This window comes from Echeneis naucrates, chromosome 8 (genome assembly GCF_900963305.1).
Source record: "Echeneis naucrates chromosome 8, fEcheNa1.1, whole genome shotgun sequence".
Classification (NCBI taxonomy): domain Eukaryota; kingdom Metazoa; phylum Chordata; class Actinopteri; order Carangiformes; family Echeneidae; genus Echeneis; species Echeneis naucrates.
The window spans coordinates 9645581-9670524 of record NC_042518.1 but is presented as its reverse complement, the minus strand read 5'-3'; the positions used below and the strand labels follow the sequence as shown (position 1 = coordinate 9670524).

General features: G+C 39.7%; 2 protein-coding genes across 5 annotated transcripts; one reads left to right on the top strand and one right to left on the bottom strand.

Moving 5' to 3' along the window:
- Positions 1-38: 38 nt before the first annotated feature.
- Positions 39-23560, top strand: tbcd (tubulin folding cofactor D). The gene is made up of 39 exons (XM_029507872.1): positions 39-954; positions 1040-1090; positions 1195-1292; positions 1465-1566; positions 1733-1879; positions 2071-2126; positions 2911-3043; positions 3688-3733; positions 4243-4375; positions 4573-4715; positions 4805-4865; positions 4979-5053; positions 5189-5283; positions 9830-9986; positions 13351-13408; positions 13505-13534; positions 13852-13937; positions 14649-14729; positions 14835-14908; positions 15065-15182; positions 15559-15619; positions 15724-15746; positions 15837-15868; positions 15980-16042; positions 16137-16213; positions 16331-16412; positions 16519-16637; positions 16737-16828; positions 17344-17484; positions 18310-18393; positions 18693-18851; positions 19462-19600; positions 21485-21606; positions 21783-21860; positions 21952-22038; positions 22137-22224; positions 22574-22683; positions 22776-22860; positions 22955-23560. The coding sequence occupies exons 1-39, from the start codon at positions 777-779 to the stop codon at positions 22961-22963; spliced, it is 3573 nt and encodes a 1190-aa protein (XP_029363732.1). The 5' UTR covers positions 39-776; the 3' UTR covers positions 22964-23560.
- On the bottom strand, positions 4937-9190 carry znf750 (zinc finger protein 750). 4 transcript variants are annotated; one of them, XM_029507874.1, is made up of 4 exons: positions 9010-9190; positions 7650-8248; positions 6289-7553; positions 4937-6153 (listed from the first exon to the last, which is right to left on the bottom strand). In XM_029507874.1, exons 2-4 carry the CDS (start codon positions 7659-7661, stop codon positions 5604-5606), a joined length of 1827 nt encoding a protein of 608 aa, XP_029363734.1. In that variant the 5' UTR covers positions 7662-8248; positions 9010-9190; the 3' UTR covers positions 4937-5603. The 4 variants fall into 4 exon arrangements, with proteins under 4 accessions (XP_029363734.1, XP_029363736.1, XP_029363737.1 ...); XM_029507876.1 differs by having other exon boundaries at positions 8093-8248; XM_029507875.1 differs by lacking the exon at positions 7650-8248 and having other exon boundaries at positions 4938-6153.
- Positions 23561-24944: the final 1384 nt, after the last annotated feature.

Here is a 24944-nt window from a genome sequence, read left to right as displayed (position 1 = left end):
GATGTACACTGGTCTCTTCTACCTGACTGTTTTACCATCCCATACTCACATTAACTTATTAACATTAACATTAACATACTAACCTGATCATCTATTTTTCATTGCTATTCTAATCTGACATCAGTTTATGATGATGCCAGATTAGAATGGAATGATCATCAGTGTCATCATTAGTTTCACCAATTTAATATTCCACTTCTGAAGAAAAAGAATATTTGGGACATTTTTTGTTCATGTTTTATGTTTTCTTCAAGCAGAAGCCAGGGTGCTTGGGGAAAAAACGAATTCAAAAGTGTAAAAGTACACTTCAGAAAAACACCAGAAAAAGCACCAGAAATAAAAATTTCACAAGCATCTTAATTGAGGCTAAATAAACAGTTTATAAAAAAGCGTTATTAAAGTATATCCAACGTCAACATGGCCGGATTTTGCTTATTCACATTAACGGAATCGCTATTGGCGCTTCTCGCTTACCGTACCGGGGCGGGTTCCGAAGAAAACATACACATTTCTGCAGGAGCATCACAGGAACATCATAACAAAACAAGGAAAGGGATATATTCTTGTCAAATGAAAGTATTTTCGGGTTCATTCTGTCACTTTTCTGGACGCGTCGTCACGTCATTTGCAATAAATCTCATCGTTTCCCAGTCTAACTTTCACCCACACACCTTCATTTAGCCACCACTAGCTAGCTAACTGCTACTTAATTTCTAGCAACAAACGCCAACGATAGTCGCTATAAAGAGGCCGTTTGTGGTTGGAGGTCTTGCGGAATGGCCGTATCCGACACAGACAGTTGGGGCTCTGGTGGTGAGGGCAGAGAGCCCGACGGCATAGCTTGCGTCCTGAGCGGCTTTAGTGAGAGCAGTGAGACCCGAGCTCTGATCTCCAGCCTGCCGGAGGTGCACGAAGACACGGTGACAACAGAGTCCGCCACACAGCGGTTCCTGGGTGAGGAAAGGGGTTTTTAAATCAGAGCTTTGCATCGGTGCTATCGAGTATGAAATTCATCTCATTCTGCCCATTTCATTTCCAGTGATCATGAACAGATATCAAGAGCAGCCTCACCTGCTGGACCCCCATCTGGGTACATTATAATAAGCTGATTTATGTTAGTTTAGTAGATTCACTTTCTGAGTGTACACAGGATTAAAACATCCTCACCGTTTCATTTTTCACATTTTGTATTAGAGTGGATGTTGAACATGATACTGGATTTAATTAGAAGTGAAAATTCTCCACCTGCCCTGGTTCATTTGAGCTTCAAGTTTCTCTACATCATCTGTAAGGTCAGTAAAAATAGTCCTCAAGCTGACTGTAACTTCCCAAGTCATTAAAAAAAATCAATTGGACTGCATCATTTTACTTATACAGCAAACCAGTACAAGCAATTTAATAATCCTGTTTGGTTGCACTGGCCTGAAGGTGTTTGATTTATTTCTATATGTATTTTTTGGCCAGGTAAGAGGCTATAAAATCTTCATGCAGCTTTTCCCTCATGAGGTAGCTGATGTCCATCCAGTTCTGGACCTGCTGTCAAGACAAGATCCAACAGACTCCGAGGTGAGATTCACATTACTATTTTATGTAAAAAAAAAAAACAAAAAAAAAAAACCTCACAACAAAACTATTATCCTGCGCTTATTATCAGTGATTTCTCTGTGTGTTTACCTCCCAACAATTTGGTGCATGTTGCCTTTGTTGTTCTTTTAATATGCCTTCATTCTAGACTTGGGAAACACGCTACATGCTGTTGTTGTGGCTGTCAATGACTTGCCTCATACCCTTTGACCTCTCTCGTCTGGATGGATATCTTGAGTCAGGTGGTGGCATAGCCGCAGAGCCCACTATGGAGTGCATTCTAGCTATTGCAAAGGCAAGTTAACTGTATGAAATAATTTAGTGTTTTAAGATGTTTTGTGCTACAAATTTGTTTGTATTCAATAAATGAACTAAAATTAATTTAGCCCTGATAATGTTTAATTTGCATTAATGCACCTTTTAAGTATGTGACAATCGACAATTATCGACAATAATTGTATGAATAACTGTTTTTGCTTTTTGCAGTCATATCTACTCGTTAGTGATAGTCCCAGGGATGCTGCATCAGTGCTTGTATCAAAGTAAGTGCACAACTTTCAAGATTTGAAACAGTGGAACAATGTGAATAAACATGAATAAAACGTGTGTTGCCACAAATTTCCTCTGCAAGGTGCATATAAACAATGAACTCAAATTCAGTTATTTTTTCATCAAATCAATGCTACGCTTGCTGTGCTTACCATTACAGTCCTCATTGTATTGACTGGTCTTGCACAGTGTTTAAACAAAGGAATTGTATTAATTATTAACCTTTATGTTTGTTTTCATGTGGCCATCAAATGTGCATACACGTTCTTTTTAAGTAAAACAACAATTTTAGACCATTTATTATTGTTAGGCTTCCTAAACGCAGAGGCTTAAATTTTGCTGTAAGTATTGTACATAACTGTGGAGAAAAAATTCTTCTCAAATGGCATTCAGTAGAGTGCATGCCCCTGCCAAAATTATTACCCAAATCATCAAATTATACCAAATATACCCAAATTATACCACTTAAACTGTATTGGCATGAAAAGGTAAAAGATTTTATGGAGTTTTAAATGAGTTAAATTCTTTTTGTGTGATTTAAAAAAAAAACAAACAAACAAACAAACAAAAAAAACCCAAAAACAAATAAGTGACAGACCCAAGTGAGAAGCACAACTTAGCAAACAATGAAAACCATGTGGTTAGTAACTGTAATTAGTTTTGTAACCATTAGAGGGCAATGTTGTACTTTAAATTCCCTTTCTGTGTCCTGCTTTTGTTCATCTTTTTCAAACCTTTTTTATTTCTTTTTTCTTTTTATTGTATGTGACTTAACAGGTTCATGACACGCCCCGATGTGAAACAGAAGCACCTCGGAGACTTTTTGGACTGGAATCTCTCCACTATATCCCAGACCAGCGACCAATCAATGAGAGACATTATGGTGCTGGATGGTGCTCTCCAGTCTCTGGTAAACACACATATTCAGAGTGCTTATCATGTTGGCTTAATATGTGTGCTTCCCTGTGTGTGTGTGTTTGATACCGGTGTAATTTGTGTGCATTGTTTCATTGAAACCTGCAGAAGGTAGTTTACAAGAACTGACATGAATGGTATGTTGCACCCATTACCTTTTTTGGTGTTTAGCAGGTGTGTACACCTGCTACATTTGTTTAATCCCCAGCTCTTAGATAAACGGTTCTTTGGCAAACGAGAACAGGATTTTGGGTATTTTGTTCCATTGGGAGTCCTTTTTCCAGCCTCTCCCATTTCACCTAATGTCAATACAAATTTTTGTCAGCGATAGAAGGCAATTCTGACTCATTAATTGACAGTTAAAATTTAAATTGAAATGACAGTGAAGTCAGTCTAGTCCCAACCTGTGCGCTGCCTAAGATGTTCAAGTCAGTGAGCCTACAGGACCCATACTTTCTTGATTAAAGAAATTAGAATTAAGATTTGAGGGCAAAAACAAGAAAACATTAGAAATTACCCAGTATTAAATGTTTTGTGGAAGTAATGAGTTATGTTTAATTTGTTAGTGAAATAGTGGACGTTTTGAAAAATCTGCTATCTGGTATGTTGGATTGATTTGGTCTAATTTGTTATCCCTAGGCAAAGCTTTTCAAACATGGAAAACGAGATGACCTTCTACAGTATGGTAGGTTGCTTTTTTCCTCATATGCTGTAAAATGATGAACAATAATCAAGTTAATTTGCTAATAATTCAAATAGTTTCAGTAGTCTATGTCTCTAGCCTGATTTTTATTACAATATTACTTAGTAGGAAAAGACTTTAGTTTTTGACTCTGAAAGCTTCAAGAAATAAGGGGGTTGATTTGAATGGATCAGGTGACAATTCTCTAGAATTAGAAGGGAGCTATTCTGGGAAAGAGAGGGCCTTAGACAAATAATCCAGTTTGCATTTCTGGTTACATGTAGCAATTTCTGAAGAGACAGTATAGATGTTGCTTACTTGTCAACTCCATCCATGGCATTCTTGGTCTGCCTGATCTGCATATATAAATATTCACATCTTCAACCAACCTCTATTCTCAACAACGCTGACTATGCACTCTATATGTTCCTGCATGCATTCAACTATTTACTTATTTTTGTAAAGAAATTATAGCTTCACAAGGAATAACTATGGCTGTATATGTTTTTCAGCTCCTGCAATTCTGCAGTGTCTGGAACAGAAACGTCTCTCAGAGAGCAGCCAGGCCAGGCTGCGGAAGCTTGGTGTCAAACTGATCCAGAGGCTTGGCCTCACCTTCTTGAAACCACGTTTGGCTGCTTGGCGGTCAGAAATAGTTTAATAACAAATTCATTCAGTTTTTCTTTATGTGAAACATTTTTCAGTACCAACACTTGGTTGTAACAAATGTTTGATAGTTGGTGATTTGTATCAACATGTTTTATTGCCAGTAATGAGATTTGTTTGGATCGATGTCAGAGGAACTAAGAAAAGTGTCCTAAAAAGTTTATGTGCTTGTTCAGGTACCAGAGGGGCAGCCGCTCCCTTGCAGCAAACCTCACCATGTCCCAGTCGGCCACAGCTGCTGAGGCCGTGACTCCTGATATGGATATTCAAGAACAGGAAGAAGACTATGATATACCTGAAGAAGTAGAGACAGTTATTGGTGGGTTTCAGCCTCTGCTCTGTTTCAAAATTAAAATAATCTGTCAGCTCAGAAAATAAAATAAGTCAATATGTTTTTTTTTTTTACAGAGCATCTGCTGGTGGGACTGAAAGATAAAGAAACAATTGTACGCTGGTCTGCTGCAAAAGGGTAACAACCTGCTTTCATAAAGCCAGTTTGAAAGAGTTTGGAACAAATTCATCTTGTTGCTACTGTTAAAGTGTATAGTTTTGCAGTCAGTGTTGTTTCGTTTAACCCCTCAGCATTGGGAGGGTTACCGGGAGGCTTCCCAAGGAGCTGGCAGATGAAGTGGTTGGGTCATTGCTGGACTGCTTCAGGTTGGTTCATGCTCAATGCATATTGAGTCTTGTCATTAGTGCAAGTTATAATTTTTCAAATTTTTCGCTCATTGGTCCCATATGCCTGAAACTTTGTGTATGTTTGAACCTGTTTTGTTTGTCATGTTTCTCAAGTTTTCAGGAAACAGACAATGCTTGGCATGGAGGCTGCCTGGCATTAGCAGAACTTGGTAGAAGAGGCCTGCTCATGCCTTCCAGATTGACAGATGGTATGTGTCCACAAATTCATATTGAAATATGTATTACAAGATACATCGTTTAATATAAGCAGGTACATTTTTTCTCCTTCTTTATTGAAAATTTCACTTTTTAAATCAAGTGTTAAGAATTATATTTAATATTTACAAATTTGTTACATTTGCTTTTTCACTGTCAACCTCATGGCACATTTGTTCCCACAAAAATAAAGACAAATTTCAGTGCTTAGTCATCATTTTAACATTAAACATGTTCAATAAGTTGATCTTTTCATGTTGAGGATTGTGGTGTTCAAGCTGAGATTGCTATTAAAGCAGTCAGTGTGTAGTCTTCAGCGAAGTCTCCTCCTCAGAACCCGTCTTGGTGTTTTTGCTCGCTTGTTTGCTTTCTGGCAGTTGTTTTCAGCCTGGCCACTGTTTTCTCTCTTCATGCCAGTTGACTTAGCTTTGGTTGTGAGTTTGGGCTTCTCTGGAGTGCCAGGACTTCTCTTGTCTGTAGAATCTTGCAAGGCCTGTTCTGCGGTTCTGAAATCACATGAGCAGGCAGTAGAGCTTGAAGTGGCCAGCTGACAGAGTGCGAGGGCTGCAGTCTGCCTCTGGTCACATGGTTCATCTTCTAGCTCGGCATCTGAATTCTGGTGAAGATCTTCAAGACTGCTGTAAGAGGCCCGAAGGCTAAGGTTCAGAGGCATCTCCTCTTTCAAATTCTCAGTGTCTAAGCACCTCAATCTGTGATCAGATGGACTTTTCTGGTCCTGCTTTCTTGTTGAGAGGTTTAGGGGTGCAAGATCTTCTCTGTTGTTCTCATCATCTTGTTCTGATGCAGTTCCAGGACATGGCTCAGAGACAGACAGGGAGGAATATCTGTTGTTCTCAACTGACCTGGAGGGAAAGACCAAAATTAAAACTTAAAAGTCTAACCATTATTGCAAAGAAGCACACTATTCACTGGAGTGAAATAAAAAATGACACGTTTTCTTGAGAACTAAAAATACAGATGTAGTAAATATTTCTTACCCTCCATCGTCATCCTCAGATTTTTCTTGTCTTGAATCCTTTTTGATGAGTTGCAAAATAGTACCTGATTGTCCTGGTTGGGTTGTCTGTGATTCAGATATGGTTCTATAGTCCAGGACCTCTGTGTCTTTCTGTTGTATGTGTGCATGGCAGGGTCTGTCAGGAGACCCCAAGGCTGAATAACCCTCTTTAGGGCTTAGCCTAGTTGCTTTATCTCCACTTTGTCCATGGTTGCTCTGCTCTTGTGTGGATCCACTGAGACTACTGGGTTTGGTACGTGAATATGCGTACAAGTCATAATCCTTTGGCCCAAGGGTCTGGCTGTAAAAATCCAAAGGAATGTATCTGGGTCCTGTCACTGGCATGGAGAGCTCATGTGGCCTGTACAGGGAGTAATGTAATGGGTGGGGTGGGGTGAGAGGGTGGCAGTATCTGTATGTGAAAGGAGGAAAGAGGGGATTGTGAGGTGGGGCAATGGGCTGTGGTACCACAGGCCTCTGGGCATCCAGAAACTCTGGCTGGAAAGAAGGAGAGTTGGGCTCATTCGCATGGGGATTTCCTGGGAGGTAGTAAGATGGGTAGAGGGGCCGGTCAGGCAGGAGATAAGTAGCATACTCAGGAACCATGGGAGGGGGGACTGGTTTTAAGGGAATGGACGGAGAAATTGTGCCCCATGGGAAGCCTGGATGGTTGAAAGTAGGAGCAGGAGTTTGTGACTCCTCTGACTGCTGCACAGATGACTTAAAGGCATCTGCTCCATCACGGTTGGGTGCGACTGGGGAGAAAGCAGATGGGCGGGGCACAGTCTTGGCCTCGTTTCTCTCACTTTTCTCTGTATCTTTAAGAACATTTGCTTCTTTGGATTTCTGGCTGTCCTTCAGTAATGGGCTTTCACGCCCAATGTCTACTTGCGTGTCCTCTCCACTGTCAGCTTTGTTCTCCTCAGCTCCTAGTGTCTCAGGACTGCTGTTCTGAGCTGTTTGCATGGGGCTTGGACACCTGGAGTCCTTAGATCTTCCAGGCACTACCTTTGCTGTAGCCTTGACCTGTCGAGCTGTTTGCCCTGTTTTCTGTGACATCAAGGAGATGGAGTTTTTACACAAGTTGTATTTCATGTGGTTGAAGAGGTGGGACTTCTCATTACAGGTGAAAGGACACTGGAAACACTGGTATTTGAAAGGCTTTCCAGGCGGACGGGGAATGTAGTGTGGTCTTTTTGGCTTGCGCTCCTGAGCAGTCTGCATCTTGATTGTCACAAATGTTTCCTGAAAGGAAAATACAGCAAAATATAGTTTAGGAAGCGGTGGTATAGATTTTTAATTTTAAGTTAATGTGCTAGTACTGAAGCATGTTAAGAGCACCTTGTGAATCATTGCAGCTTTTGTACCAGATTCTCACTGACTAATGAGACCGATGAAGTTGTTTGACTGGTTCAGGTGGAGCGCAGTTCTCAGTGGAAGGTTTCTCTCTGAATGTTTCTTAAGCTGCTTAGCTAGAAAAATCTCTAGCTGCACAAAACACTGCACCCCCAGGCTAACGTATTCCTGCAACTATTTCTTCACACTGGGTTTGACAACAAATAGAGAAATGTATAACTATTAAAACCCATCTACGTTATGCAAAAATGTTACTGCATATTTGCATTGGTGCACCTGTGCGTACATAGTTGATTGGCAGAACCCTCCAAAGACCTCAACTCACCCTGTGTGTTCACCTGTCTGTGATTTTGATATTGCTCATCTGAGCTGTCCTGGGAAGTTAGACAACTGCTTTGGCACTACGTAGGCAGGTGTTGGGCACTTACTAATAGACCTGGAGGGCATGCAGAGGCTTGTTTCCTCGCTCAACCTCGCTAAACTCTTATGCTATCGGCGTGGGAACCACCAGCCACCTGCTTCCCATGACTACACCTGCAGGATGCACTTGGTCCCTCATTCATCATTTGATGAGCTCACCAACCCTGTAGACACAGAAGTCATCCTTTTGATAATTTTTCATGTAATTTACCATATAAAGTAGGCACAGTAGGCGGCGCCTGAAACCTTACAGGTTTGTCTTTGAAATCAAACATCACCTAAAGCTGTGAGTGTTACTGGGTGTCAAGGAACCTGCTTGTCATGTGCTGTCGCAAGAAGTTGTCACTCAAGTTTCTCTCCAACTGTTGTAGCATGCAAAGCCACTCCCTTTATAAGGAGTCAAATTCATTAGAAAGTTCCTTTTAAATGTTCTTCTTCCCTTTGAGTAAAATCCACTAAAAACCTTTCTTATATTTTTTTATTTTCTATAAAGAACGTGTGATTGGATCTAATGGGCTCAGAGTTTTGTTTGTACAAAACTTATCTTTACACACCTGTATGTATACTTAGTAGAGACAAAGAAAAGCTGTTATTGTAAGTTACTACAAGTAGCTGGAACATTTTTTAAAGTCTTCTGCAGTAAATATTGAGGAGTATGTGCATTAGTCAGTGCATCACTTTTGGCAGTGCCAGCAGGGGCCAATAAATGGTTGTAGGTAACAAGTGCATGCAAAGTTAATTTAAAATGCAATAAATATCAACCAATTGTACATTTTACAAAACATTCATTCTCTCACAATAACACAGAAAACAAAAGGGCAGACTGCTGCACATAAAGAAATAAAGTAAATGTTAGTTCATGTTTCCTTTTGGACAAAGAAGAGAAGATAAAAAAAAAAGTAATAATAATAATAATAATAACTACCTGCTCTTGTTGCAGCAAACTTGTCCTCTCCTGAGTACTTGGCCTGCAGAAAGCCGCTCCACAGTCTGTAGCCAGCTTTAGTCTCAGGATGCTGTCTCCAATATGTGCTAAGACTTAAGAGTGTCTGAATGTGTATGGTGATGCATGTGTGTGCTGTATTTGGTCAAGTTAGTTGTGTGGTGAGTTCCTCTCTCTCAGGTGTTGTCTCACCAGTGGGCGGGGCTTTAGCCCAAACAGCAGGGCCCTCAGGCAGCATTGATGCACCTGATATTAGTCAAGCCTCAAGCGATGATTTACATCATGGGGTCCATCTCTTTCTTTTGTGGAAAAGACCATACAGGCCTGCTGATATTAGAAATAGCATGCTCATTTACATTAATACATCAAGTTAAAAGTCAAGCTCATGAGAAAGCTGGCAAGGTCAGCATAACATTTCCATATTTTCAGGTGAAATTATCCTTGTCCCTATTTAGTTTTAGCAATTTTTTATGTGAGTACTGTACAAAGAAAATTATACAACTTTCTTTACCTTATATAACATAGATTGCTACCAGTCTGGTCAGTACTTCAGGCCTTGAGGACAACCTTGTTTTTCTACTGCTTTTTGTCACTTCTTAATAATTTTCAATTAAGACCACAGCTCTCAACTCTCTGTTTGTTACATCATGTGAAGCTTTAAAGGTACATAAACATCAAATGAATAAAAAACTTACCAACTGTTTAATACATGGAAAAAAAATAATTTAAAATAACCTATACATTCTTCATTCTTTTTTTTTTTTTGTAAAACCAAATATCCTTTTCTATTGTCTGCTTGCAGTTGTGCCACTCATCATCAAATCCTTAACCTACGAGGAAAAGAGGGGAGCATGCAGTGTTGGTTCCAACGTGCGTGACGCTGCCTGCTATGTGTGCTGGTCTTTTGCCAGGGCGTATGAACCCAATGAACTCAGTCTTTATGTCACTCAGATTGCCAGGTAACCCTCATCTTCTTCTTCTGAAAATGAAGCACTTGCATATCAATTACAAGTTGAAGTTTACTGTTGACCAAAGCTTCTCTCAAAAGGCTCTACAGAAAATCTAAGAGATGGGATAAATGATGTATAAAACACGATATATAACAAATATATAACAAATGAGTGATAATGTTTATATATATACATTAAAATACAACAATATTGATTATACACATATCTGGATCCAGATCAGAAACACCCTAACATGTAGTCTATATTATCTGTATGATCATGGGCACATCAAAATGTAATACAATGTACATAGTCACAGTTAAGTACTTTGGAAAGATTGAATGACCGTAAAGGGTGATGCAAATTGATTAATCAGTGGAGCTAGCCTCTTGAATTTGGATAGGAAGACTATTACATGGAAGAGGGGCAAGGCAAGAAAAAGCCACTCACTCACCCACTGTTTCACTGAAAAATGTTGCAGATAGAATGTACGAGTGAGTTGTGAATAGAGCTGCTGCCGCAAACCCTTTTTGGTTGTCTATGGATTACAAAAGAAGCAAAAGCACCTTTATGTATTTAATGCAATATAGGTCAAAATGGAGGTTTGCCTAATAAATTTCCACTGGATACAAATTCACTAGCTGTATGAAAATGGTTCAGATGCAATCAAAAGATAGAAGTATCATATTCATTTAAAGTACTCAGCTGCTTTAGTGTGAGTTATTGTGATTTTTGTTATGATTGTAATTTGTGTTGAAACTGGAGCATTTGCCTTTTAGCACATATTTACTGCCCCAAACCAGTTTTTCTGTGCCACAGCAATCTTACATGTCCCTACATAACCATTACTCACAATTGTGTGTTGCTTTAGTGTCTCTGTTGTGTGCAGTGCACTCTTGACCAAAACTGCGTTGACTGATTTCATTCTGAAACTATAGAATCTATAAATAGACATCATATGCACTTTGACTCAAACACCAGGCTACTGAGAAAGGGTCAGCTATTTAAAAGAGATTGGACACATGCATGTTGGTGTTAAATTTTTACTGCTGCCAAACTGTATATGCCAGAGATCTCATTGTGGCTATGCAGTTCCAGTGATTCTCTCATGTAAAGGATTTCTTACTCCCTGTATTTGGAGACTATGGACATGTGCCTTACAGGGATAAAAACAACCAAAAAGCAAAAGCCAAATGGTGAAACTACAATAGGTAAAATATTTAGTCCTTCTCAGTACGAGGCATTTGGAACGTGTTCAGACCATTTTTCTTCTTCCACATTATTTAGTTTTGTTAAAACCCTATGCTAAAATATATTTAAAAATATGTATTAAAAGGGAACTTGGGAAATAACACAATCAAATCAATCATCTATATAAGATCTCGACAGCTGACTGTGAAGAGCATAGCAAAAAAGAGGAAATTATGTCAAAGTAACTTATTTCAGCGCTCAGCAGTTATTGTTTATAGGCACAGATCTGAGGAAAGCTACATATATATTTCTTTTGCACTGAAGGTTATCAAGAGCTCAGAGCTCTGTTGTCTTGTCTGGAAGAAGTTTGGAACTATCAGGACTCTACCTGAAGCTAGCATTAAAATGAGCAATGAGCCTTGGTAATAAAGGTGACCAAGAACAAAATCACTCCAAAGATCCTGTGTAGAAAAGCATCGAAGAATCTTCCAAAGAACTACTAACTCTGTAATGTTCAACCAGCCATTTAACTGATCAGTGCTGAGTGGGTAGTAGTTGTTCCTCAGTGAATGGCATGTGAAAGCCATTTGTAGTGAAGCACCTAAAGGACTCTCAGACTGAGGGGAAAAAAATCTGATGTAATTAACAAGCAGCATTGAACTGTCTCACTTTGATGCTGGAAAAGTCTGGAGATGACCGGACTCCATGAATTACCTGCCATTTCATCGATAAAGTATGGCAGACTAATGATCTTTATGACTTTGATGCTAAATTCAAGTGCACAGGGTGGTTATTAAGGCATTAGACTGTCATATTAAAATGCAGATAGATTAGCGCGAAAGGGTGCATGTCTGAAAAAGGATTATGAACTAATCCCAACCTCACCTAATATCACTTGAGCTAACCCATCAAAATCAAATCTCAGGGGTATGAATTTGTTTGGGTCAGATTTTAAGAACTCGCTGATATTTTTTTCTTTTGACCAAAATGCAAGAATGAGAAATAACACAGTTGGCCTTCTTCAAGGATCAGGCGCCTATTCATGAGCAAGAACCAAGATGTTACTCATCACATAATGAAGACAACCTAAGGTGCAATATCACCCGATGACATATGTAGGGTTTTGTCACTGGTAACGGTTTGCCTCCTCCTTGATCGCGTTTCTCTTGGTGTGCATGTATGGACCTGTGGCCTCTGACTGTGCAGACCAGCTCTGCAGAGTCAGTTTGAACCCCTGCGACTTCTATTATCATCAGCAGTCGTGACAACACCCTCCCTCTCCTTAAGCTACAGGATTGCCAGGTTTCGCCTGTTGTTGTAGGTTTCGGTCCCTCTTTGGCACAAACCCACAGACAAGCTGATTCCTGCTCTGTTCATCACAGTTTGATAACATTCACAGGAAAATCAGTTTTGTGAGTGTGGGACTATGTGGCTAGAGGGCACATGCTTATATACAGTTGTATTTTGACATACATCATTACAGTTGCTCAAATACATTGTGCACTTATTAATAGTAGTATTCATAAAGATATTTCAGAATGTCCTATAGGACATTCTCCAAAGAGCAATCAGGACCGTTTTGTTTACAAGCCTTCAGGGTAAGGGACGTTGGCAAAACCAAACCAGGGCAGTTAGTAAAGCTCCAGGCCTGACACTTGCTGTTTGGAGGAATGGAATATGGGAGGAGAGCAAACGAAGCAAAAAGCAGTTAATCTTAGGCTGTCAGGAGTATTAATGCATTGGCCCTGTTTCAACAACTGACATTCACACATCCACCTCTCCTGAAACTTGGAGAGGCAGCGTTGAAGGGCGATCAGAAACACACCTTCCCGTATTGCAAAGGATTAATGGTTAATCATATTGTGGTTACGTCTACCTGCTGTGGAAGGTAGACGTAAAATCAGTTTGTTGCTGATAGTATGACTTAGACTGAGACATTATTTTGTAACATCTTAATCACCGAATCTGAATTTTTAAAATTGCACAAGCTAAATGGGGAAAAAAGAAAACAAAAAACTGTGATCAAACACAGAGAAACACATTTTAAATATATGTAACTTCAACTAAAACACTAACCTGCTAATGCATTACCTTATGCATTGCATACATTGGACAGTTTTTAATGAGTTTTGTGGCAGAGCACTCATTTCCTTCAACCTCTGTTTTGTGTTTCCCTCTGCAGTGCCTTGTTGATCACAGCAGTGTTTGATCGTAGCGTGAACTGCCGCAGAGCTGCCTCTGTAAGTTCTCTGGTCAACGTTCTGCAATCACTTAACTAAGGATTTACAATTTAATGGCGCAAGTTGATTTTTTTATTATGTCTCATTTTGTCCCAGGCTGCTTTCCAGGAGAATGTCGGCAGGCAGGTTTGTAACCACAGTGTTACCGATGACTTTGCTATCAGTAATACTGTGTCATAAGTATTACTGTGATTTGAATCGTATTTGCTGCCAGATATCCAGGTCTTGCTCAAACTTGTCTTGTGAGTGAAAGCTTTTTGAAGTTGCCATTAATGCTCCAGGGCACTGACAATCTCATGGTTTTTCAGGAAGAGGTTATCACTTGAAGCAAGCTAAAACACTTGTTTGTCTTCCAATTTCCTCAGTGTTGAACAATAAAGGCCATTCTTACGAAATTCTTTGAAAATTTATCAGCTGTTTGCTTCTTGTTTCTTTCTCAATAGGGAACTTTTCCTCATGGTATTGACATTTTAACTGCAGCAGACTACTATGCTGTTGGAAATCTTAACAACTGCTATCTAAACATCAGGTAAGATACAAGTATTCACATTAGCAGCTCTACTGTCATATTTTCTTAGTCATAAAATACTCAGATGAGACTTCACTTGGACTTGGACCCAAGAAGTAAGAGACAGAAATGAGTTCAACTTTACAGGTGAACTTGTGTTGATAAGATTTTCTTCCCCTGCTTCTGTCTCACTGGCCAACGAGAAAAACAGGGTACATCATTACACAATGTGTGATGATTACGGTACACATATACATGCAGCTCCTTAGTAAATATAATGGAATATTAACAAGTGTTGTAGTTTTATTACATCAATTGTCACATAAGATTATGTAGCGCCAAAGTAAATCTACCTTGTTAACACCTCATGGAATGAAACAGAATGTTGTTCATGAGTTAGTTTAGTAGGTTATCTTATGGCACTGATGAATAGTAGTACCCTTTTCACAAGATGAATGTAGTAAACCATGTGAAACTGTCCATTTAAAACCAAAAGATAAGCTCCAACCCATTTAGCTTTGGCAGAAATGCAGCAGTGCAAACACTGAAGCAGTGAAAAGGGATAAAGATGCTAGCCTCAGGGAATGACTGCAGAGCAACACAGAACAGCGTAAATTAAATAAAGATGTTGGAAATGATGTGAGTCGGCTGAAATTGATTTTTCTTCACTTGACTGCTTCCAGAGACATATCAAAGGGAGCATTTATTCTCACTTCCTTTCTGTTCTTACAGTGTTTACATAGCTGGTTTTCAGGAGTACACACATGCTATGATAGATCATTTAATAGCCATGAAGATCAATCACTGGGATGGGTAAGTCCTTGCATTCTCCTACTTGTGAGAAAACGTAAAGAACAAAGATATTGTCGTTGTGTTTTTACCTTTTAAACAAAAACGCCATACTCTGTTTAAACACAGTGTGATCCGTGAACTTGCTACAAAAGCACTCCACAACCTGACGCCTCAAGCACCTGATTATATGGCAACCACAGGTAAACAATGTCACTTTACCTGTTCCCCTGGAGATGTAGAGCTTTCAGTAAAGGAATTTGTTCATGAAAAATGTCTTTTTGAAAAATGGCTGAAACCTATAATTATTGGTCCCTGGTCGTAGATGTACTGTGTGCTTTCTTCCTTGTTTGTTTCAGTTTTGCCCCAGCTGTTGCCCATGGCGGTAGGTCTTGACCTCCACAATCGCCATGGAGCCATCATGGCATGCGCAGAGATCACACATGCTCTGTACAAACTGGGCCTTCAGACCAACAGGTAGACTCTCAATTAAATACTAAAAATAGACATTGAAGTGTACAAGTCCTTGTCTAAGCCAAAGTTTGTACTCCTCGTAGAGGAGATGAGATATTTCTATACCTAGTCATTTGAACATCTCAAGGTATTTGACTTGAAATGAAAATTGGGAATGTCCTAATTCATATTCTTGCCTTTTTTATCCTAATATGAGCAATATTCTGCATTGAAATTATGTGAAATTGCATAAATTAATCAGGAATAGAAGTCTTGTTTAAAGTCTATTGATGATTCAGCTTCTGCAGAAGAAATAAGCAAAACAAAAATAATACCATGTTAAGAAATACTTTCAACTCTGCTTCATGAATTGTTGCTTCTCCTTGTATTTGTCCTATAGGCCCGTGGTGGATATGATTTCCTCAGAGTGTGTGGATGCATTAAAAAACATTCACCAGATGGTAAGGGTCAGCAAAGCTTATCACAAAACACTTAACTTTAGATTGAAAGATCTCTGTAAAAATGTACAATATTGCAAATTTTTCATTTGTGTACACACTTTCAGCTTCATGACAGGAAACAGTACAGGTATGTAGACTGAACTTTATTTTCTGTCACGTGTAGAAAGATTGCGAATGTCGTTGTGGCTTTGTGTTAAAGTTACATTCTCTTATTTAGGGGTTTTGGTGGAGAACTCATGCGGCCCGCAAGTAAGCCTACAAAAAAGCACCTAAAAAAGGACACTTTAGCTAGGTTAAAACATTACATATTTTCTCATAATATAACTGATACAGTTGTTGTATTGCGTGTATTTTCTGCAGTGTGCTGCCTCATAGAAAAGCTGTCCCTGTCCAAAATGCCTTTTAAGAATGACCAAGTAATCAGTAAGTTTGTTATTTCTTAACAGTTGCTATAACGCTCTTCATTTCACTCTTTATCACACCTCAAAGTATCTGTTTTTGTTTCACTGCGTTTCAGCTGACTGGCAAGGGCTCATTGATGACACCTTAAAATCTCTTCATCTTTATTCAAGTGGAGCAAAGGATGGCATTATGGTGAGCAAAATGTTTTTTTGTAAAACTGAAATACGAGATCACTGAGAATTCATATTTTCCTTTTTCAAACTATGATTTGTTGTTTACTCCTCACTGGTATTTCTCATGTGCCTGCAGCATGCAGCGATATCAGCCTTGTCTGCCTTGTGTGAGGAATACTACAAGACCCAAACAGGTCAGGCTGACTCACAAATGCAGGGTAGGTTGATTAAAGTTTTGCAGTTCCGCAATTTTCTCTGATTTATTTGAAAATCACATCTGCATGATGTATGTATACATGGGTGTGTCTATCTGTCCATGAGCAGATGTCCTGGTATCTCAATACATTGAGGGGCTGGAAAGTCCAAAGACTTTGACTCGTTGTGGGGCTGCTCTTGCTCTTGGCTGTCTGCCAAGATTTATGATCCATGGCAAAGTGAAACAGGTGAGTGTGCAGCTATGTGCACATTTTAGACCATTTGAGATCTCACTGCATCAGTATTTTGACATAAATTTGGTGCATGCATGCATTTGTGTGTGATAGATCTTTGAAGGCCTCCAGCAGATGTGCTCCATCAGCCAGAAGGAAGGAAGTTTTATAGAGGCGAGGAGAGATGCCATCCGAGCAATTGCTCAGTCAGTATCATATGCATTTTTACTGACTTCTTATCTTTGCACCTTCTGCTGTTTTTTTTTTTCCTAGATTTGTGTTTTTAAGCCTCTGTGCCAACAACGTACAACTGGAGGCTTCATGTTCTCACTGTAACACACTGAGAAAGGGACTCACTTTGATTCCTTGTTGGAAGCATACAGCCATGAGCTTGTAATTCTAGAGTTTATTTGTTAAAGGTTGGGGCTGATGTCACTAGGGCCCCTCTGTCCCGGCACTGTTCTGTCTCTTGCCTATCTGCTAGCTTAACTGCGTATTTGTGTAGGCTGTAATACTAAATAAACAGCTCACTGACTATACCTGCAGGACCTGAATGACATGTCCTTACATTTTCTTTCTCTAATTTCTTTACAGCTTTCCTCAAACTTCAAATTTTATCTCACTGGTCACGTCCGTGTGATAACATCCTTGTTTCGCAGGTTTTTTTTTTGTTTGTTTGTTTTTCTTAGTATGTTAATAATTTTTTCTCACTTCCCGTCAGAGTGTGTGTGACAGCTGGGGTGTGTGCCCATGGTTCCCCAGACTCCATCCTATGTTCTGAGAATATAGCTAAGGTGTATGGCACACTGCTGGAAAGCATGAACGACTACACAACAGACAGCAGAGGAGATGTAGGGGCCTGGTGAGTAAACGTCCTTATCAACATACATAAAAACACAATCAAACGTGAACATGAGCTTTTAATGTGCCTCAGGGATGAGGCGCGTCCCCCTGCCTAAGGCATCTGGTGTCTTTCTATCCTTCCACCTCGGGACATAAAGACATGACTTGCATGCCTGTCTCATTAGTAGCCCCTGGCCATGCTTACCGACTCGCCAGGAATGCCACCTGGCTTGTCACTTGTCCTCATATGTGGGATGGGCTGCATCTTTTAGGTTGTCTAGACTGCTCATATTTTCATGCTGTTATTTTTCTTGGTAAATGTTATATTTTCTTGTGTTTATGTAAGCACATTTCTTTCTCATTTTAGTTTTTACAACATAAATGTTCTTCAAGTTCTCTTTGCGTCATGTTTGACAAAATAGCCATAAATTGGACCTTCCATCGTGGTGCCCCTGTTTAACGGTGTGACCTGAATGAATGCTCTAATAAGCATTTTATTGAAAAGGGAACTGTGTCCTGCAGACATGAAGCTAATTTAAAATATATAGCTGAATACAGTGATAATGACCTACAATCTTCAGATCTGTGCCTGCTCATGTTTACACAGTACAGGCCAAAAGTTTGGACACACCTTCTCATTCAAATGAGTAGGAAAGTGTGTCCAAACCTTTGGCCTGTACTGTAAATGTGTGTCATCTTTCACAAATGTTTCAAATTATTATTTTGAAAGCTTTCCTAGTTTAATGGATTGGTTAGAGTGTGACGACATTGGGCAGGTAGTATGGTAGTAAAGCAGTAAAGTTAATTTTTGTAAAGAGTTCAGTTCGTTCATCACTGTGTCCAGGGTGAGAGAAGCAGCGATGACTAGTCTGATGGATGTGACCATGCTGGTTGCTGCTGGGGCTCCAGAGATCCTTTCACCAGACCTGTGAGTTAAAATCTGAAAACTTTGACACCAGCTTTGGTCTGTTTTTACTTAAAAGGTAGATTGATGTGTCACATGTCCAGCATTTGACCATGAGAGCTGTGTGGCTCACTGTCCCAAAAATGTGGCCATGATATCTCAGCAATAAGTCAACCCAACTTGAATTATACATATTATTTATGAATGGCCTTTCATATGTCACCAGGATTGTAGCACATAAAAATTTGAGTGAACTTTAATTCTGTTGCATCCTGAATGGAACGGTGATAAATTTATAACACATTCTTTTTATGTGAATACAGGGCAACTCGTATGATGTGCTGCCTGGCTCAGCAGGCAGCAGAGAAGATTGACCGATACAGAGCCCACGCTGGCAACATCTTCCTGCGCCTCCTCCACAGCACAGAGCCTGCAGTACCTCACATCCCCCACAGAGAGGCGCTACTAAATATTTTTCCTGTGTGAGTTATTGTCCCACATGCACTAGTAACAGTTGCAGTGATTTAAAAGAACCTTCTTTTCCAGACTGTTTGGTAAAAAGTACAGAGTGAAAGGAATTTTTTTTTTTTTTTTTTTAAATTCAGTTGGCTGGTTACATGGTGGTGTAAAAAGAAAAACCTAAACTTAATAATTATCTGGTATGACCACTTATTTGGCATAAAAAAAGCTCCAGAGCACAAAGGCACAATTTACTGTGCAGATTTTCAAAGTCTTTGGCAAATGAGTTGTTCCAAGCCTCTTGGAGAGGTTGTCGCAGTTGCTCTATGTAGCTAGAACATTTCAATGTCTTCTCTCACTTCACGTGAACCCAGACACACTCCTTGATATTGAGATCAGGAAGCTGACATTTGTTGCAGGACTTTTTGTACTTAATCACACTGGCTGTATGTTTTTTGGTTGTTATCATGCTGCAGAATGAGACACCTCTCTGATTGTATTTCATGATGGATATACATCATTTTACAGTCTAAAGCCTTTGAACAGCAGTGGACATAAAGTATAAAAGCTTGATGTTGAGCAATTTTATGCACAATCACTTACATTTTTGACTCATCTTGCCATGTTTTTCAGTAAAACCACAACCAGTCTGAACTGGAACGCTCCCTCTCAAGCTTTCCAGTATATCACCCAGCTGCTTGGACTGCCTCAGTATCAGTACCACACCCTGCTGGGGCTCACTGTGTCAGTGGGAGGGATGACGGAATCCACAGTAAGTCAGCTGTGATGGGAGTAGTGGTGAATGGTCAAATCAGAGCAGTATGATGTACAGATGCATGACAGATTTAAGGACAAGCTTGAAGCAAATGCATTCACTTCCATATATCACACAAGGAGTAACTGAAACCTGAATTAAAGCTGAAACAGATACTCCATACCCTCACAGTCTTAAGATCATTTGAGTGCCACATCTTAACTTTGATACTCCTTTAATTTCACACTCAGCTGTATTTTGTCACGTATAATATTGATTTCGTCATGTGTAGAATTGTATTTACAACTAAAGGTTCACATAATGAGTACACAGTAGGTATTACATTTTTAAATAAAAAAAGTACATTTTCATCACATAGTAAGGCCTGACTGTTTCATGGGGAATCATATGCAGCCAGTTAATCCTGTTTCCAGTTACTGACTGGCTAAATCAGCTTTCAGTTGTTATTTTTTTTAGGACATCAGACCAGCAGGGGGAGCCATGTGTCCAATCTAGTCTACATAGTCCTCTCCAGACCTGCATCAAAATCATTTTTATTTCTCAGGAATGCCTGACTGTCACTGATTTCTTAAAATCACAAATCAGGGTGTTTGACTTTCCCCACTGTGTCCCCACTTGGCAGCCACCTGAGCTTCAAGCATTAATGCAGACTTATCCAGAACAAATTGGTATGACGGGTCTCTTGTGGTACTGGGAAGCGAGAGTTTCCCATCTGTTGACTCTTTGCATCACAGTGCTTAGTAACAACTTTAAAGCATGTCTACTGCTTTCCACTCCTGACCTTTTGCACACCATCACTTGGGAGGCTTAGCTGGGGCCCCAAACCGGGGATGATCAAGTTCTCCCTCCTCTCCCTCTTCTCCTAGTATGACCTAACCTGTTAAGACCAATCTTTTGAAAAGTTTGTGCCTGTAAAGATTTGTGATGGTTGGGCTATTTTTAACTTTAATTGTTTGTGGATATAATACAGAAAAAATAAGTTTAAAGCGTATTATAGCTGCAGTGAGGTCAGTAAAGTTGAACTCATCTGCCAATGGAAGCCGTAAACATATTCCCTTGGAGACGATCTGGCTCTCGTCTTGCTTTTACCTCCTGCTCTCCCAGCCTTACCACAGATACATCCTCAGAGACGAGAACGACTGATATGTTTGTACAGGGTTGCATTCAGGAAACTGAGCCAAGACTGCATCGATACATGAGCCAAGATTACCATTCTCACACCACAGGCACATACTCACACAGGCCAGAGAGACATGGACCATCCACCATCTTTCCAAGAATTGCCTTGAAAGATGGCCTTGACAAAGAAAGAGAGCATTCAAAAGCCAAAGTCTGAAGACTGAGGGGAAAAAAAATCTTCACCTACAAGTATTTTCAGCACACAGGTGTTTCAGAGTATTCATGGGAATATATTTGTCTGGCTTATTCTTGAAATAAACCTTTCTGATTTAATCACCCCCCCCCCAAAAAAAAACAAAAAGGAAAAAAAAAAACAAAACACAGTATGTTAGTTTATGTAAGTTGTTTCTTTCCAGCACATTGTGTTGTTGGGTCGAGCTTTGATACTTTCTTTCCGATAGTCTGATGATATCATCTGTTTCACTGTTTATCTTTCCAAGGCCCTCAGGCTCACACAAATTTATTTTGTCACAAGCACGATGTCAATACTGAGAGTACAAAATGTTGCGACATGCCACTGATATTATACAGAAATTCATAAAATGTAGAGCAAATCGCTATCATACCTCACATTTAGCAATAGTGTATATTTCATCCCCAGGCCTTCAGCCTCTCCACAGCGAGTGGAAGTGTTGGTATTTTAGTTCACTAATCTGTGAGACTGCTACCTGACGTCAAATGCTGCCCTCCGCCTCTCTTCAGGTGCACTTCTCTTCCCTGTCATTGTTTGACTATCTGAGAGGGATTCAGGATGATCAAGTCATCTTGGCACAGTTTGGGGATACTTTGCTGAGCATATTCAGAGACAATATCCGTAATGACAGGTATACACAAATACACTCACCCTGTTGTTTACCTTCATGTATTCATACATGTGCTCCAATAATAATCTCAATTAAATTGTCTTTATTAATCCTGTTTTTGCACTTTGCACTTTCCTTTTTTCTTTAAAATGTTCAGTTCATTGTTCATAGTTCAATGTTTTCTTTTGCCTTCCTAGAGTGACTGTTCCTTTTCTTAAGATGCTTAATCAGATGCTCGCTAACAGCTGCTTTGAAATCTTCACCACTCAAGAAAAGTGAGTGTTTTGACAGGTTTGCCTCAATAAAAAAGAGAAAAACAGAAAGTGGAATATGGCTTTCAGGACTTTGTTCTCTTTGTTTCCTAAGTCATCAGTTCTGTGTGGATCTCTTGGCTCTATGTAAAGAGTTGAAGAAGTCCAGAGATGTTTCCAAGCTGCTTGCCTGCATAGCTGTGTAAGTCTCTGTCTGATTGACTATAATGTGAAGCCTACGTTACATCATTGAAGGGAAATAGAGCAGTCGTGATGGCTGTGCTTCCTATTGTTTCTCAGCTTCTGTGGACTGATCCAGTTCCAGGGTGAGGTGAGAAAAAAAGTTTTGTCCCAGCTGCTGATGATGCTCTGCCATTCCTTCCCCGTGGTAAGTTTCACAAGGCGCGATGTATGTATCCTGAACAGATCTTCAAAATAACTCATAACACCAAATTATGCCATTAATGTTTTAATTGTCCATGACCTAAGTCCAGACTGAAACATTACAGGGATAGATTGCCATTCATGGTTCTTTTGTCTTAGTAGAAAATAACCTTGGTTTGGACCTAGCGAGCAAATGTTAGCATGGTTATACACTCCACCACAGTTCAGCGTGGTCAGCATTGCCAGTGTGAGCTAGCATTTTGTCCAAATCACTACCGTGCCGGTGTACAGACTCACTGGGTCTGTAGCTGTAGACTCCCTGTGTTTACTGTGTTTTCATTTGTTTGTTTTAGATAAGGAAAACCACAGCAAGCCACATGTATGAGATGCTGCTTACCTACGATGATGTCATCAATCCAGAGGTGTTGGATGACGTAATGACCCTGCTAAGTGATACTAACTGGTCAGTGGTCATGTTGGATGTTATGCTGTTAAATATTTTTCACAGTTGAATTGGTTCAGTATATCTAGTTATGTGGTGTGTGCCTGTTTCAGGGAGAGCGATCTTGCCACAGTCCGGCCTCACAGGAATCAGCTTTGTGACTGGTTGGGAGTCGCCAGGCCACAGGTGGTTGCCAAGGTAACTATTGGCTTATATTAGTTAAAACTGAGTGCTTGATATGACAACTGTTGTCAGGTACAAACCAGCAACTTTTCCATCTCGTCTTGTCCAGGCTTCCTGATGACCTACTGTATTAGCTATGAAAACCAGCAGGGAATAATGCAGGTGGACCAAATCCTGTAAAGAAATTAGGAATGGACTGCGAATGCTGCTCTCGTGAATTGCTCTGTATCTTTACATTTGTACTTCTGCTGGAAAAAAAAAACGTTAAATAAATAACAGTCAAATTCTACATAACAATAAATAAACAAAGCATCATTTACTCTCCCTATTTTTTTGTTAATGCACAAGAAGTGCAAAAAAGTAAACTTGAAGGTTTTTTAACACACAAATGTGGCAAACAAGTTTAAAAGCTATTCTGGCACACTGATAGTCACCTTTTGCTCACTTCATCAACAATGTTTAGATTCTAGCCTGATGAAAGTCTGAAGAAATAAACATTACTAAGATAAAATGGAGGCCCTTTCTCTCTTTATTTCTATGCAACCATGAACACATTTGTTTGAAGGTTTCAGTCTAACACTGTTCTTAAAGGTCTCATTCAGGTCACAGTCTCATGACACCGTGGAGATGATTTTACCAAAGTACCTGGAACAGATCAGACAGGTGAAACTGAAATTGTAGCCTGCTCACACACTTATGGTTGGATGTAGCCATGTTCGGCACAAACATGGAATGCCATCCTGGCTCTTTTTTTCCCTTGGCTCCTTTGCAGACCTACTTTTTCTGCCTCAGTGAAGGTGCTAGGGACCAGAGGAGACCCTGGTCTGGTAACAGAGCCTTCCTAGTCCGGACTTTCTCATTAGAATCTGACAGTGACGGCATTGTTTCAGCCAGCATCCACGTTTCACACTGACAAAGATACAACTGTTGCTTTTTTTCTTTTTTTTTTTTAAGAAAATAAATGGTTCAAATTGTTTCCCATATATCTCAACCCCCCCCCCACCATCCTCATAATCAGATTATCGCATTACATTTTTTGTGGGTAATCTGATTAATTAGGTTTCAGGAAGCAGAAGTTTGTGCGATCTCTCATGAAACTGTTTAGATGGATATTTCGTGATTTCTTTCTGTTGATGATGTTCTTTGTTGCCCATATTTCTTGCTTTTGTTTTTAGCAGCTCTTCATACTATGTTTATGCTACCACATCCTATGTGCCATCTGACTATCAGAGCCATTTTTCTTCCTGATTACTCTTAAACGGAAGTTGATAATCATCAAGTCCTTAATTTTTATTGCGTAAGTGTTAAAATTTGTCTCCACAAACTTTTTAAATATATATTTTATCCATCTTATTGTCATTGCTGTTTAAAAATATTTTCTTTCAATAGACTGATAGAATCTGCATTTTTTTTAAAGCAATGATGATTGAAACTGAATCCCAAAAAAGAGAAAAGAACAGAAGTCTATGTGAAATTCAGACTTTGCCATGTTGTCACTCTCACTCTCCTTATTCAAGGAAAATTAAATTTGATATAAAGACGATTGCGTGCAGAGGTTTCTGAATGGTTTAATTTTATGTGGATTAATGGTGGCCAAGAAAATGGATATGTCAGTGGATCATATTGTTAATTGCCCCAGCTCTCACTTGCCCAATAACTGCTGAGTTGGCACCTCTGACAAGTAACTTTGCTGGCCTTTTCCAAGTCTCATTAACAAGGCCACATTCACTCTAACCCTCCATGGGTGTTGTTGAATTTGTCCGGGACGCCCAATATTGCTGCTACCCATAATTCGACTTTAATTAATTCCCAGCCAGATGGAAATTCTTGTAGTTGCCAATGAAAGAAATGTTGTGTTTCTCTCAAGGCGGATTGATGGTAAAGCGAGCAGCTTTGCTACAGTGCTCAGGGAGGAGAGGAATGCTAATAATTCTAAAAGGCTTACAGTTCGCCGGCAGTAGCCATGGCAATTCTTCACATACAATGGTGTCCTTTTAGAGGAGTGGGGAGGGGAGGGGAGGGGAGTGGAGGGGGGGGGGTTACTCTCTCAGTGACTCAGTTTGGTGTGATATTAGGAAAGACTTTCTTGCACTCTCCGC